A 16,382-nucleotide genomic window follows, 5' to 3' on the forward strand; every position below is an offset into this window, starting at 1 on the left:
TTGAAATTGTGTCGAATATATTTGTACAAGGTAGATCACAGTTGGACGTGGATTTAAACTATTTGTAGACAGGGTATGTAGTCGTGTCCTCATAAGACACCTATACCCTAGACCTCTTATATAATATGAGGGATGGACACATGATGTAACCTATGCCAATATAATAACACAAGTACAATAGGGGAGCCGGCGGCGTGTGCCGACGCCCGAATGGCCAGGGTGTGGTATTGTAGTGTTTAGTTTTCCTGCTTGGAAGTTCTGAACAGTATTTCTATTGGAGATGATCTTATATTGGCTAAACATGTGGGCCTCACATGCGCCTTCCGCACAATACGGACCCCTCTCTATATGATTGGGCCCAAGTCAACGTTGTTTGGCTAGTACTATACGTTTTATTTCGTGCAACCAACGAGGCGTTTACCTTACCTGCCCGCCAGCCGGATCTAAACTATGGTGTATAAGCTTGGTTGCTGCTGCGGGGTGTGATCCACATCTCCAAAGAGCAAACAACAAGTCGATTGATCTCCTTCAGCGTTTTGCCAGGTTAGTCATCTTGCTTAATGCTTAATTTCTTGGGGAATTTGAGGATTTGCCCTACCTTTGCTTGCACTTCTAGGATTTGCCCTTCTTTTCCTTGTAATTGATCATTTGCCACCAGTTTGCTAAAACTGATGATTTGCCCTTTCTATCCGGTTTGAGATTACACTACAATTTGGATGACCCAAATGCTCTTCTTCCTTATCTGTTCGTCCCGCAGCCCACTTGCTGGCGTGCTGTGCTGCTGCTGCTCCTCTTCCCACGCTCCGACGTAAGCCACTGCTGCTCCTCCCCACATGCTACGGTGCGGGCTACGAGCTGATGCTGCTCCTCCTCTCTCCTCTACAATGACACGTGCTGAGGCGCAGCTCCAGCGTTCGTCCATGGGCGAAATCCTCGGGCGAAGCGCAACACCAGTAGAACAGTCGAGCTCTCTGAGGAAGGCGCCGCACTTCCTACACCGGCCACCCATGGCGGCGCGGACCGTGCTGTGCACCACAAGCATCAATAGACGCGTGTGCATCTTCATGGACGCGTGGCCTCGGCCACACCGGCCTTGCCGAGCATCTCTAGCGAGCTGCTGAATGTAGGGTGTCGTCCACGCTCCGAGCCCGGAACGGTGGTGGCTGTCCATGGCGAGCTCGGCGAGGGGAGCGAGCTCGGACAGCGGCGTCCTTTTCGGTGCATGCAGCAGTAGCAACAGCAACAGCCAGATGCCCAGGTGCTAGAGCACGCGCACACACAGCACACGCACAGAGCACGCACTCACGCGCAGGTGCTAGAGCACGCAAGCACACAACGCACGCAGAGCACTAACGTACGCCTAGCCTAGCACACATCGCGCACGCACACAACACACACAGAGCACTCACGCACACAAGCACGCCCAGGCACACGTCCGCTCGAGGTGCCTCCGTCCGTCCGGCTTCTGCTCCTCTCCCCAAGCAGGTGCTCCATGAGCAGACCGGTGGCTGTATGTCGAGCCGGGCCGCCGCGTGCTACCTCGCCGTCGCCTCATCCGCGCCGGGCGAGCAACAAGGCCAGCGGAAGCAGAGACACAGCCACCTCCGCCGGAGCAACAGCGGCGGCGGGAGCTCCATCTTCGCCTCAGGTCTTCCCGCCCAGATGTGCTCGGTCGGGGTGTCGACGAATAATAATACACCTACGTTAAGGGTTACGTAAATTGACAGTTGTCAACTTGTGATTAAGAAAAAGGGTTCCCCGCTTTAGATTTACGTAAAACTCAACGTAAGTCTTCGTGGATGTAGCATTGCTCGGGGTGTGGACTGAGCAGGGCAGGAGCAGTTTGCACATTTTACAGTGGGCCCATCTTGCCAGGGGCAAATCATCAAGCTTATATCAAAGGTGTGGTAAAAGATCAATGTTAATGAAAACAAGGGCAATTCCTAGAAGTGCAAGCAAAGTTGGGAAAATCCTCAAATTCCCCTTATTTCTTTTAGATCGTCGACCAGGGAGTGGCTCCCCGATTCCATCCCCAATGTTGCAAGCATTTTTGAAACAGAAATGGGTTTCCCGGGTGATCCTTTTCAGACTTTAAGACCTTGTTGAACCTATTTATTTATTTAATAAGTTGGCCGTATGCATCGTTTTCATGCAGAGGCCGGGGAGGCCCCCCCTTTCAAAAAAAATCGTTGAAATGCAACCAAAATGAAAATATATAAACTAGGGACGAACGGAAAATAGTTGGCCGCCTTCCTATGTAAGGATCAAACAAGTTACCAAATCTAGTTTTATAGGTCGGCATAGTTTCAATCTTTTCTAAGGGCATCTCCAACGGCAACCTGCAATTTTTTTCCAACATCCGTCGGTGGACAGAGGGGCCAGTCCGCGGATACGGATGTGAGAGGACGTCATCCAATCGTAGCCGCATACATTTCAAACTCCTTTTCGACAAACCAGACAAAATTCATGCAAACACGTCTGGATTTCATATAAACATGACATATTTCATTACGTTTACAACAAAGTTGTGCTAGTCCGGCACTAAAGGCATAATAAATACCGAATCTAAATGGTCGCGGTGCCCTTTCCCCATGTCCGACCATGAACCCAATGAACCGAAGCTACGTCTTTTCCAGCTCCGCCTCGACACTCTCCAGCTCTGCCTCCGGAGCCTCGGAAAGCGAAGCTGTCCGCCTCCACGTCACCGCCAATGGGCTAATCGGCCAACGATGTCGAGCCCACCAAGCTTGGCATCGACGGGAGGGGGGAGCGAAGGCCTTCTTGGGACCCAAACGGCGGTGACCCCCCGTGCACTACTCTTCCTCGCTGCCAGTGACGCTGGCGGTCGTGCCGGCTTCGTGGTCGTCGTGGCGGGGCGCGGCCTCGGCGTTATCCTCCTCGTCATCGGTCTCGCCGAACAGTGCCTCACCCGCATCATCGTCGCACTCGTTGGACGCGGCCGCCACCTCCGCCACCCGCTACCGGTATCGCCAGCGAGCAAGGCAAATGTCGCGGGCAGAGCGGTAGGACTGGAGCAGCGACTCCTGCTTCGCTAGGTCCGTGTCCGGCGCCGAGCTGCTCCTTTGCCCACAGGTGCTCCTGAAGGACGTGGTGGTTGTAGCCGCTGTTGGCTAGTGCCTCCCAGAACGCCTCCTCCCGCTCCTCCCGCACCATGTCCATGTAATGGGCATGGGGCTCGCCGATGGTTAAAGTGCAATGCACCGGCGAGAGTGGCACGGAGGAGGAGGAGGGTGTCGCGGAGGATGAGGGCGGCGTCGGGTCATCGGCGGCGGTGGCCATTAGGTCGTCATCGTCCTCTGGTTGCCTGCAGGCCAGCCGCCCGCAAGCAATTGCGGCCATCTCCATCTTCTGGTCCGACGTTAGCCCGTCCCGGAGAGCTTTGGCGGGGGAGGGGTCCATGGTGGGAGTGGTGTGAAGAGGGATCGGAGGTGGATGACAGCGGCTATGGACGGAGTACCGGCTTTTATAGCAATGGTGGACGACCGAGGGACAGACGTGTGGCGCCGGAGAAGATGCCTCGGCAACCGCATGCCATCAATGCGGGCGGCAGACGGACGGACGGGCGGCCGTCGTGTCATTTGAACGTGCAGTAGTGGCCTGCATCGGGAAGAGGCGCGGGTAGCGCTCTCTCGACCAGTGCGCCGCTTCAATGCTGGCGCTAGTGAGGGGTCGCGTCCGCTCTGGCCGGGCATGAATGCGGGCACTAACGCTCTGTAGCGGCGCTGACCGAAATGCGCATGAGGGGGGAGCGGTTTGTGGTGGGCCAGGTCGGTCAGAAACGGGTTTAGGATCGATCCAGACTCCCGCAAACCTTCCCTACTTTTGTCTTCGGTTTACGGGAGAAATCGTGTCCGGACCGCCCCGCGAACCAATACATGTCGGCGTTAGAGGGCTCACGGGGTTCGGACGAATGCGGGTGGTTTGCGGGTCAGCTTTAAAGATGCCCTAAGAAGTTAATAGCTGCCCGTCTGCAAAGTTTAGGCAGCCATTGGTGCATGCTAGCCATATTCCACGCTGCTCCTTGATCTGGAGAGCAGAGGAATGGAGATTGGAGAGGATGGTTACTATGTTATAATGTGACGCCTGTTCTATCAGCTCAGGCTGTTTTCCTTTCTCAGGAAGATTTAAGATCATCGTATCGGTTAAGCGTGGTTGGGGAGATGGACAGTACGTGTTTTAGACTCCATCAGCTTGAAGCCATTACAAACAACTTCTCAGAGGATCAAATAGTAGGCAGGGGCGGGCGTGGAGATGTTTACAAGGTAGTATGACACTGACTGTTCTATTTTTTATATCTCAAGTTTGGCAATAATAAAAATATATATACCACCACTGGCTAGCTCAGTCGTGCTAACAAGTGATCTTAAAAGGCGGTGCTTAATGGGGAAGAGATTGCCGTGAAGCGGCTTCATTCTATGCAAGGACTTGATGATAAGGATTTCCGCAATGAACTCCGCAAATTGAACAAGATCCGACACAAAAATATCATACGGTTAATTGGCTACTGCCATGATACACACAAGAAATGCATGGAATACGAAGGGGAACTTGTCCTAGCGAGCATACAGGAGCGACTTCTCTGCTTCGAGTATATGCAGGGGGGAAGCCTCGAGAAGCATATTGGAGGTAATTATATCATGACCAACAATTTGGTATGTATTACTAGTACTACTAGTTTGCATTTCAAAGATGAATGGTTCTGAGGCGTCCACACATTTTTCTGTTTTTCTTTTCCTTGTAATGGCAGATGAATCTAGTGTACTTGATTGGACCACATGTTATAAAATCATTCAAGGGACATGTGAGGGCTTAAATCACCTTCACAATGGACAGGAAAAACCAATTTTCCATCTGGACTTAAAGCCTTCTCATATATTGCTGGATAACAACATGACACCCAAAATTACATATTTTGGTTTGGCGACATGTGTTGCTTCAACAGAAGAAGAGTATCAAACAGAGACGATGAGAGGAACATTGTAAGTTGACATTTATCATGCATGGTTTAAGTGGGCTGTTTGTTCTTGTGATGTTTTTAAACCAAATTTTATTTGTGTTTGCACTAACCGTGTCAATATGTTATGCTTATTATGATATCATGCAGCGGTTACATGCCACCGGAATACATAGACAAATGTATTGTATCAAACAAGTTTGACGTATTCAGTTTGGGGAGCACCATCATAGCAGTGATGGCAGGAAACATGGGCTACCGCCGTTATGTTCAAGTGTCTCCCAGTCCCACAAAGTTTATTGAGCTCGTGAGAAAAAACATCTATATATTCCATGAGCATATACGACTTCTCCCAATTCTACTTGTTTATTTTTGCACATTATCTTGGTGCACTGTCATTATACGGGAGATTAATTGTCCAAATTTTGCATGCAGGTAAGCGAAAACTGGAAGGGAAGGATGCACACAACATCCGAGTATCCATCACAAGACATAGACATCCTACGAGTGCGTACATGTATTACGATAGCATTAAGATGTGTGGATGTGGACAGGAAAAGAAGGCCCTGTATAGAGCATATTGTCCGTGAACTGGAGGAACTAGAAGCTGACATTAAAAGAATAACATCACAACCTCCTGATGAGTCCAAAGACTCAATTCTCCAGGTATGTACATCACATCGATCATCATCAGCCAAAATAATTGCATGGTGATTAACCACAAACATCTTTGGAGGCCTTTGTAACCTCTAGTAATTATTAGCTTACTTTGTACTCCCTCCGTCCCATAATATTATATTATGGAACGGAGGGAGTACCAATTTATTTTATTATCAATTGTATGACTACTTCATGGTATGCCATTATACTAGTCCACGATTAATCGCAGTAGATGAACGGCCCTGCCTGCTATTGGTCGCCTATGTTACGGCATGGCTGGCTGAGCCATGTGATTTGCAGGAGATTTTTTACGGTACATCATACGACCGAATTTAAGAGGTAGTATTAAGTTGATCCAACGACTGATATTGTTCCACTCAAAGATTGGTCCGAGGATAGCTTGGTCATTTGCTAATGTTCGTCTGTGCTTTGACTCTCGCCGTCAAACGATCTATTTAGGGCCTACGATCAATCGAGCAGGGAAACAGAATTAATCGATTGCCGTTGTACGCCCTCATCTCCCATGGGACAGTCTCAAGTTGCGCTGCCGACAAGCGCAGGCAGGCCCGGTCATCCTGTTGAGCCGTCGCCGAAGGTAGACGAAGCAACGACGACACCGGCTGCTGCTCGCCGACTCCATCAACACCAACAAATAAGATACTTGGAATTCGGGAGCTTTGCCATGCAAAACTGTAGCACTACGAAAAACTGCTCACCCAACCACACTGCGTAAGAATATAGCTCCTGATGTTTGGCCGTCAATTCTGAAACCTAGCTTAAGCAAGCTAGCACCTTATCAACCAGGAATCATGAGAAACGAAAGCGGCGCGAACCAGCACCATGTTCTCACGCTTCTGCAGCGGCGACGTGCCCGGCAGCGTGACTGCGTGACCGAAGGAGAGCAACCCGTTCTCGCGCACCCTCCCGTCCAGGCCCGCGCCCACGGCAGCCCACCCACCGTGTCATCCCCAACCTATTGCGGCCCCACACCACCATGCCAGCGGCATGAATGGCAGCACCATCGGCCTCCCTCTCGCTGCCGCTCGATTTACAATAATGAACTGCCAAAAGTGCCCATGTCATCTGAATATACTACCTGAATTATGGTGAATAATGAACCGGCGGCTTAAAATATTTTGGTGTACCGTAAAAGGCCTCGATTTGCAGTCCTATACCATAGCTGCGTATGCTAATCTTAACAGCTAGCTCGTGTCCTGATGTAGTGAATGAAAGTTCCATTTTTGTTCTTATCAGCAGATTCATTGTCAGGCAGTATGGGGTCGCGGATTTGTACCAGTACGAGAAAATTGCTTATTTCCCATCCAAAAACTTTCGGTTTTCTATATTTTTTTTAAAAAAGGAGCAATACCCCCGGCCTCTGCATCAAAATGATGCATGCAGCCATATTATTAAACGAAATATTCAAGACATCTGTGTTGAAGTACAAGTTCACTCGAAGATCAAAAATAGAGGAAGTTAAAAATTGCCAGAACCGGTGAAAACAAAACGAGATGACAAAACACCAAGCCTATTATCAGATGGCCATTCAAACCGACGAAAACCTTTCAGTTTGGTATATACATGGCGCTAAACAAGCACATCTTGCTTCGATGCCATCAGTAGAATGCACGTGTTTTGCTTATTTGCCATTCCATGTTGTCGTTTCGTTAATGTCTTCCGGTCTTGCTAAGTCGAACTAGAGTTGAGCAGACGATTCTCTTCTGATTTTAAGGTTCTCAGCGATCCACATAATCAATAATCCAAATCCCAGAATACCTCCAACCCCAAAAATTAAATCCCAGAATATGAATGAATAATCTTTGCTCTGACTGATGGAAGTAATATCATGCAACAACCAACATATTGTGGGAAAAATAATTATATTATTAAAATTGCAAAGGATGAAAAATTCTCTTTGCTCTGACTGAAAGGATGAAAAATTCTCTTTATAGGAATCAATCTCTGTTTTCAAAGAAACATTCCATATAATTTGAAGTTGTTCAAATATTTACAGAATAATATACTACTCCTCCGATCCATATTAGTTGTCGCAGAATTGTTTTTTTTTGCGAAAAGGGCTCCAGAATATAATATCATGAAACAATGGTACAAAGCACCTCAATAAAAATACAAATAGCAATCAGGTCCCTTGGTAGAAAGTCTGTGTCAATTAATTTGGGCGAAAGGGATTATTTCTTTTTTATGTAAATGGTATATATAAACACAATCCCTCATGAACCCAAGAAGCTTTTTATGCAGATGGGATCCAATCCATACCACCTACAGTTACAACATTTGAAAGACATCACAGACAATTTCTCTGATGCCCGCAGACTTGGTAGTGGTGGTTTTGGTGTGGTATATAAGGTATAAAGTTAAGGAATATATTTTTTCTTCAAATATGTATCCATAATTGATCCGCAAAACCATATACAGTATATCATATAAATAAGATACTTTATGCAGGGCGTGCTGCGAAATGGGAATATGGTTGCAGTGAAGAAGCTTGTGCTGTCAACGCTGAAGTCACAGAAGCAATTTGAGAATGAGGGTGATCTTCTTATGACACTGAATCACCCAAATATAGTGCGACTATTGGGCTACTGCTATGAAACAGAACTTATATATCGGCCTTACGAAGATAAATTCGTTTTTGCTCAAGACACGAAACATTTGCTTTGCTTGGAATATATGCCCAATGGAAGTCTTGACAATTACATATCAGGTATGACATTTATATATGGAATAGTTCTCGTTTCTCTATGTTTCATGTTGAGTCAGGATTGGGTACTTTGGAGGACAGTGTGCCCCGTGACATTAAACCGTTGATTCCTCATCTGTGGTGAAAAGAGAGAGATGTAATATAGGAGCGTAATAAAGGCCACTTATATATCGATGTAAAAATCCAACAATGTGTTCTCGAGACCGGTCTCCACAAAGCTCTTTATTTTTGTTAGCCGGAAACTTGGTTTATATACCTTAGAAAATTCTGAAAAAAGTGTGCATATGCATATAAATGTGTAGTGTGTGCGTACAAATCTTCAGCAATATACATTTTGGTATGTGGTGTACATAAGAACGACAGATATGTGTATAAAAATGGGGCTTCCTTTTATTGTTTTTGGGCCAAGATTTTGACTTTTTTTCGTAGGCTACAAACCACATACATGTAAACAACATCTATAAATATCCATGCAAATGAGATTAACCATTTTTTTTTGCAAAAAGGACCAGACCTATATTATAAAAGCTTACTGGAAGTACAAAGCATCTCAAATGTTTTAAAAATTATATCAAGATTCCGAGACCACCAAACCACCACTACTGCCGCCAGAACGAGCCGCCAACACGCCGATGTCGTCACTTCCTTGCCGGAGCCAGCTTGACCTTGTCGATGACCGCCGGGAAGTCTTTGTGCACGTTCCCCTAAGGACTGGCACCCTAGAGCCGCAGTCGTCGCCGTCGACCCTTCCATCGATGTGAAGTATCTAACAACAAATCTCGCCACATGAAGAGAAACACTAACGTCACTGCCCTAAGAAGACGACATGAATCTACGCCGGAGCTCAGTCGACTACATCTAGACGGACGAACTCGAGGAGGATCGAATTTCAGAAGACAATCTCGAAGAAGAACCGCCGTCATCCGCACAGGCACCGCACTAACTGGTGCGAAGGCCTCGGGATTCCCCTCCGCCACCAGCCGCAGGAGCGACAGGCACAGGGGAGGTGAATCCACAAACTCGCCGGTGAAGTCTGAAGGGGAGAGTTTGTCCTTGACACCTAGGGTTAGGAGAGGAAAACAAGAGAAAATATATTTGCAAGAGTAATTATTTATTGAAACTTATGAATAGTATTTTTTTCCTTTTCAAAATATGTGACGCCGCTCTCTGTACAAATCCCGGTACCATCATATACAATGGCTGGATGTGTTGTAGGTCGGAAAATACCAACCGATCAATGCCTACAGGCTGGGGTGGGCATTTTGAACCCGAAAAACCGAACCAAATCGAACAGTATTAACTGATTTTTTCAGTTTATTCGGCGTTCGTTTGTACAATTTGGTGTGAAAGTCGATCACTATTCGGTGTTCTGTGTTGCGTTTGGTTTCCACCTCTGACAAACCATATCTATATCTATACCAATATAAAAAAGCCTAAAGGGGCAGATCCAATTAATCTCAGTCATCAAACCATGTCAATACAACGACCTAAATTGCTCCAATGGTGAGCTCTCAATATGTTGAGCGTGCAATTGATACCATACCAAATATCAATGCCTATATTAAGAGAGAAGTCCACATTTCAACCTCGAACTAACCACGCGGTTTAATTTACAACCCAGAACTTCGAATCCAGTCGAAATACACCCCAAACTAACCATAAGGTCCAAAACTCAACCCTGGTTTTGGTTTCACTTCAGTCAAGCGGTTTTGAATGCAGTGCATTGCTAGGGGTGGGATGAGTTAAAATTAAAAACAAGGGCTTGTTATTACTCTGGCTTGTTCTCTCGCGACAGTAGCCCACCTGTTCTCATGAAAAAAAGAACGACAGCCCACCTGTAATCCCATCCACTGCCCTCGCCTCCTCTTTTTTTATATAATTCTTTTTTTGATAACCCCCTCGTCTCCTCTCGATGCCCCACGACGCGCCAGAGAGAGAGAGAGAGAGCTCAAGCGGGCGCCGCCCGCCTCGGCTCTGGCCGCACCCATGGCATGTCGCCATGTCGCCGGACACCGCAGAACACCAACGGCTGTCTCCCACATCTCGCCGCCAGTGCCTCCTCAACCTCCGCACCTCGGATTACGTGCAGCACAATGGCCGACAGCCGCCGCCCCATGCACCACCGTCTGTCGCTGGACGCGGCCGATGAACACCGCCGGGCCAGCTCCAGCCACCTCGTGCATCGCCTTGTCATATTCATCCCGAGCAGCGCCGCCACCCGAGCAGCGCCACCGTCACCTGCTGCTAGAGCTCTGTGGCGACATCTGCGCTGGTAGCTGATGCCCCAATCGCGGGAGCGATGAGCCCTCCTCTCCCTGGCCACGATCGCCTCTTCTCCCAGCCGGCGAGTTCCTCCTTGCCCCTCGCGGGCCCCTCTCCTCTCCTGTTTGCGTGTTGCACATCTTCTAATGGCTGCCCGATGCCGCCGCTAATTGCTAGCTGCTGTTGTTTGTTGGTGCTACAAGGTGCGATGGGTGAGGGAAGATTGATAAAATCGGGGGCAGGAGAGATGGTGGCGGAGGTGCACCGCCAGGGTCACCTTTCGCTGCGGCGGATGAAGGCAGGGCGGCAGGGCCGGCGGGCAAGGTGGTGCTTGTTGTCGCATAGAACGAACCAGAGAACAAGCGTTTTTTTCTCCTCCCAGCCCTAGCTGCTGATGTGGTGCAGCCCACAGTCAGCATCGACTGCGGTCAAAACCGCTTGACCAAAGCAAAACCAAGACCAGGGTTGAGTATTGGATCTTGTGGTTAGTTCGGGGTGTAATTTGACTGGTTTCAAAGTTCAGGGTTGTAAAGTAAACCGGGTGGTTAGTTCGAGATTGAAATGTGGACTTCTCTCCTATATTAATCTTATAATTAACATGCAATTGATATCCTACCTAATATCAACATGCAGTTAATTTTTTCCTAATATGAACGTGCATTGCACGTGCTCATTTACTAGTTCACGGAACAAACCGATAAGTCCGTAAGTGGGTTCTTTCCCGTGAGTGCAAACTCAGCAGCCAGCACGCCACTTTGCCCATCGGCCCAAGCCAATAGCTTCTCCACAGTCGTATTTAACTAATATTTGCGTTACAAACACTGATATATGGTTGCCGCGACATCCGGCCTGCCGGCCGCTAAGCAGTATTACTTCGCTGGCTTCTTCAAGTTCTAATCTCTTGATACGTTCTAAAAACAAAGTCCATATCTCTGAAACTAGATAACACTAATATGTAACTCTGTACACCCATTCTTCTGAAGCTGGCTCCGTCACTGTATGCACGCCTCATGAAACTAGTTATTTTGTGCATTGAGGAACAATGCACACCCTGATATTCATTAGTCATGACACTTAAACTGATGGGTGGACATAAATTTGGTTTTTGGGTTAACCGAACAAACCGAACCGATATATTTTGCTTAATATGGTTCGGTGTCTAAATTTTGTGTAATTATTTCGGTTGTCGTTTCCTCAAAACCAAAATTATAGAAATCCGAATAAGCCAAACCGTATTAACCATAAAAACCGAACGCCCAATCCTACCAGCTACAACTCGATGGGTAGCTCCAACAGCCTAGTACGGTTTTTTTTTCCTGTACTTTTTTCCACTATGTATGGTTTGAACTTTGAAAAATGATCATGAATTTAGAAAATCATGAATTCAAAAAATGTTTCAGAATTCAAAACAATGTTCATGGATTAGGAAAAAAAATTGTGAATTCAAAATTGTCATAAAATTGCAAAAAAATGTTCATGGATTCCAAAAATGTTTGTGAACTCAAAAAATGTTCACAAACGGAAAAAAATTCACCAATTCTAAAATAGTTCACAAATTTGAATAAAATTCACAGGATGAAAGAATGTCTGCAAAGTTCAGCGACAGCAAAAAAGAAAAAAAATGGAAATATAAATGGAAAGATAGAAGATAAGAGCAGATTAGAAAACTAGAAAAGCCCGTTGCAAAACACAAAAAAGTACTCCCTCCGTAGTGTCAGAAAACGTCTTACATTATGAGACGGAGGGAGTAAAAAAATAGACCACCCAGAAGCTTCCTAAACCATAAAGCGCTCAGGAGCACTTCCCAAAAATGGCCGGGACCACTAAATGAGCTACATATCATTTGTTAGGTTCACGGCTTCTGCCGCACCTCTCCCAACTTGAAATCACTATGGGCCATTACAAGACTAAGAAGCGCATATAGACATGTCCATCCCGGTACCATCAGGTCTGTAAGATTAATCTGCATCCTTTAAGTATGTAATTTATGATGATCCATCTCCATCCATTTATACTTTCATGGGTCTGATAGCTCATAGTCGCTGGTTACATGCCACCATGGGCACCATTCACTTTCACGTTATTAGTTACTAAAAATTGTTGTTCTTATATATGAATAAAAAGGAGAGTATACGAAGAATGAAGTTGCCCTTGTATTTTCATAGAGAAACAAGATATTTGAGACAACATCTGTTGAATGATCTTCTTTAATTTGTATATGTATATGGTTGCAGGCATGTCTTCTGTACTTGATTGGCACACATGTTGCAAAATAATTGAGGGCATTTCCTTTGGTCTCATGTACCTTCACGAGGGATCTAATGTCCCCATTATTCATTTGGATCTAAAACCTGCGAACATATTGCTGGATGAAAATTTTGTACCAAAAATTACTGACTTTGGTCTTTCAAGACTGTGTGATGAAAAAACTATGCAGACTAAAGTCGCTAGTGGAACACTGTAAGTGAACCCCCTCATTTATTTATCTCCCTTTGGTAACGATGGAAATGGTTTCTTTACTTTTCTCTTGACAGTCAGTTCATATTCACCAACTCATTTTACGTTGCAGTGGTTACATGGCACCAGAATACCTGCTACGAGGTGTAATAACACCTATGGCAGACATATTCGGTTTGGGTGTCATAATCATGGAGGTAATTACGGGGCATAGGGAGTACCCGTACCCACATGATATCAGAAGGTCTTCCAAGGACTTCATCAAGCGAGTAATACAAATGATTTTGAACTTTCAAGATGAAAAGATCCATTTGCAGAACATTATATAACAATACCATTGCATAGTAATGTATCCACAATGTGTTGAATTTCACAGGAAGTTCAAATATGGAGAAATAGGTTGGAAAAAGATCCAGGATATACATCTCTGGAAGCAGACTGCCAACAAATAAAAACCTGCATTCAGATTGGTCTAATTTGCGTAAATTCTGAGCGGACAAAAAGGCCTACGGTGAAGAAAATTATTGATATGCTTCAAGGGTTGGAAAGTATGGATTGGTACATTATTAACGAGGTAACATCACCTGTAGCCCATGTATGTTATACTATCAGGTATTGGATACATAAAATGTACTTCGTATATTTATTTGCTACCATAAGTTAGTAATAATACAACTTCTTCCAAATACTAGTTTATATTGAAAGAAGAAGGTAGGTGTTTAATTAATGCATACCTTGTACGGCACTTAATTTATACTCCATTCGAATAAAATTTTCTTCAGTCTAATGTAACTAGGGTACTGCTCAACAGAGTAGCTAGGACATTTTGGCTAGAACTCATCAAAAAAAAGGTCTAAATGATTTTGTAGTATTCACCTTTTACGCGTGAGAATGAAGAATTTCTGAATAAACTGAAATTGGCAACTCGTGTATCTACCTTTAGTCCTTTTTTTCCAAAAGGAGGATTACCCCCGGCCTCTGCATCAAGTGATGCACACAGCCGTTTATTCACTTTTTCGGCTTTTTTGTGAACTTGTATTGATTTACCTTTAGTCTGCATGAAGTCAACTCCATGTTGCATAACTACTGAAGTTAAAAATAACTTAGTACTTACTCCCAATGGTTCTGAAAAAAATGTACTTCTGGACTCAAACTTTCACCACTGGTATCTTGTGAAATGCAAAGTCAGCTTTAAAACTTTTTCCACCGATGCCTTACAAAATGTTTAGATTATATACTTCGTATGTAGATGGGTGGAATTGAATATGTCCACTAAAACTTAAATTGCTAATGAACTTGCATGTTGGAGATCGTGTCCATTACTCCATGTTGAAAGCAACAGATTTAAATCAACGGAGAGATTACAAATCAACCAAGATGTAATCAGCAATCTTTTCTGTTCCAGCTATCAATGCACGACATTCAGGATGAGCTGTAGATTAGCAAAGGAGATTGTCACAACAATATCTGATTCTTCTATCTTCCTGGTATGCTTTTTTTAATATATAACTTTGTTAACTGCTTAACAATTCTATAGCATGATCGATGCATATCTAATTTGCGTTAGCTTTAATTGTACCACAGGGCTTTGAACCTCCGTACATAGTTGCTCCTTGTGAGTGGCGTTTATGTTCAACTCGACCTGACTAGACAAGCATTTAACTTGTTTGGTCTCCAGTCTTAGTTCTAGCTGTATATGTCACTTATCTGAAAGTGTGTTCGCTCTGAAGATAAATATGCAGTGCCATGGACATGGTTTCAGCAGAAGGACGTGGGATATGCAGGCCTTTGTGAGTTACTTTTTTATGGACCTCCTAAAGAACCTCTTTATTCAATAGAAAGCAGGGTTACATCCTTAACTAAAATTCATACAGTTGGGGGGGGGGAGGGGTCATCATGGTCTTTGGGAGTTTGTATTATTTTTTTTGTAACTGATCTATCCTACTTCCTTTGCAGCTCGATTTGTTCCCTTTATTGAGACTGCAACAATTCGATAATATAAACTTTGCATATACTTTTGGCCTAACTTTGCACATAAGTTTTCACTCCATGCAACCTTCTTCGCATTCATAAACTGTAGAGGAAACAATTAACTCACGGATAATTTGTTCTTACTCCATTTAATTTCCAGCACTCCAGAATTTGGGCTATCAAGATTGTTTTGATTTTGATGGACAGTGTTGGTAGAAAAGAAAGTGATGGACCGTGTGATTCACAATATATGAAAATATGCAAACAGCAGAAATTGGTACTTACAAAAAAATAAAAGGACTCACAGAGCAGAATGTGTGCTCATTTCTCCATTAGGATACTCATACGCCCAACTTCCTGCCAAGTGCCACTTGCTTCTGCATCCCATGAACTACAAGCCGTTGACAGGATAAGATTGATGAATTAGTTTAGAGTACAACAATAGTTCCAATAACTTTCTCATGCGTGTGATGACTAATGAGTTAATGCATGTTACTTGGAGATACATACAACCATTCGCGATACAATCTCGCACCCACTAGAGTTGGAAGAATAATCAGAGTTCATCGGTTTCTACTGTAAATTAAGCCAACGTGATTGAAAATCATCAACACCACCAATCACTACTGGAATTTACAACTTTACCTAGTGCCGAAAATACTCGGCGAAAGCCGTTTCCCACTCAGCGATGCCTTTGCCCAGTATTGTTCTCGGCCCAAGGTACTCGGCCCGAATCCTGCCGGCAAAGCTAGGTTTGCCGAGAACCAAAACACGGGGACTCGGCAAAAAAAAAAGACACTTGACGCACCGGACGGAGATGGCGGGTGCCATGTGGCGGAAACTTTGCCGAGTACTTGTCGTAGGCACTTGGCAAAGATGAACAACATGCATTGTTGTATGTCAAGGAGGTGGCCAGTCTCATCATGGTTGAGCCCGATTCTTCTGTTGAAGACGTAAGATTGAAGTGGGTCATCATCGTTTGAATCGGCGAGATAGACAACATGCATTGTGGGAACTAGTCCAGTCAAGGAAAAACATGTCATCTCTCCACCGGTTAGACCGTTATGTGTAATGAACAGAACCCATCCTTCGCCTCCCATACGGGTCCTTATCAGTCCTTTCTACAGTTCAATGATGTAAGTGACCCAAAGACACACAAATGGCACACTCTCTTCCGTTAATTCATTGAACTCTAGCCTAGCATTGCATGGGACAATCTGTGCAACAAACACAAAACAAACACATTATATAAATTGTAATTAAAAGCACTAAAATTTAAACATAAATGATTACAACTTTATGCAAATAGGGGACTATTCGTCACCCTGGGTGAGG

The 16,382-nt window shown here is 45.0% G+C and overlaps 1 protein-coding gene across 1 annotated transcript; it reads left to right on the top strand.

The window, feature by feature from the left end:
- Positions 1-438: 438 nt before the first annotated feature.
- On the top strand, positions 439-14,921 carry LOC123051052 (G-type lectin S-receptor-like serine/threonine-protein kinase At1g11300). The gene is made up of 13 exons (XM_044473809.1): positions 439-543; positions 4,140-4,283; positions 4,392-4,647; positions 4,769-5,000; positions 5,126-5,282; positions 5,411-5,641; positions 7,895-8,002; positions 8,102-8,360; positions 12,854-13,079; positions 13,189-13,345; positions 13,453-13,650; positions 14,482-14,563; positions 14,661-14,921. The coding sequence occupies exons 2-12, from the start codon at positions 4,182-4,184 to the stop codon at positions 14,512-14,514; spliced, it is 1,959 nt and encodes a 652-aa protein (XP_044329744.1). The 5' UTR covers positions 439-543; positions 4,140-4,181; the 3' UTR covers positions 14,515-14,563; positions 14,661-14,921.
- The last annotated feature ends 1,461 nt before the right edge of the window (positions 14,922-16,382 follow it).

This window comes from Triticum aestivum, chromosome 2D, assembly GCF_018294505.1.
Source record: "Triticum aestivum cultivar Chinese Spring chromosome 2D, IWGSC CS RefSeq v2.1, whole genome shotgun sequence".
Lineage (NCBI taxonomy): Eukaryota > Viridiplantae > Streptophyta > Magnoliopsida > Poales > Poaceae > Triticum > Triticum aestivum.

Excerpts from the sequence above, each read along its gene's own strand:
- LOC123051052 (XM_044473809.1), top strand. The coding sequence starts at position 4,182 with ATGGACAGTACGTGTTTTAGACTCCATCAGCTTGAAGCCATTACAAAC. Across the intron at positions 5,283-5,410 it reads CCACAAAGTTTATTGAGCTC|GTAAGCGAAAACTGGAAGGG; the intron begins GTGAGAAAAAAC and ends TTTTGCATGCAG. Across the intron at positions 13,346-13,452 it reads CCAAGGACTTCATCAAGCGA|GAAGTTCAAATATGGAGAAA; the intron begins GTAATACAAATG and ends TGAATTTCACAG.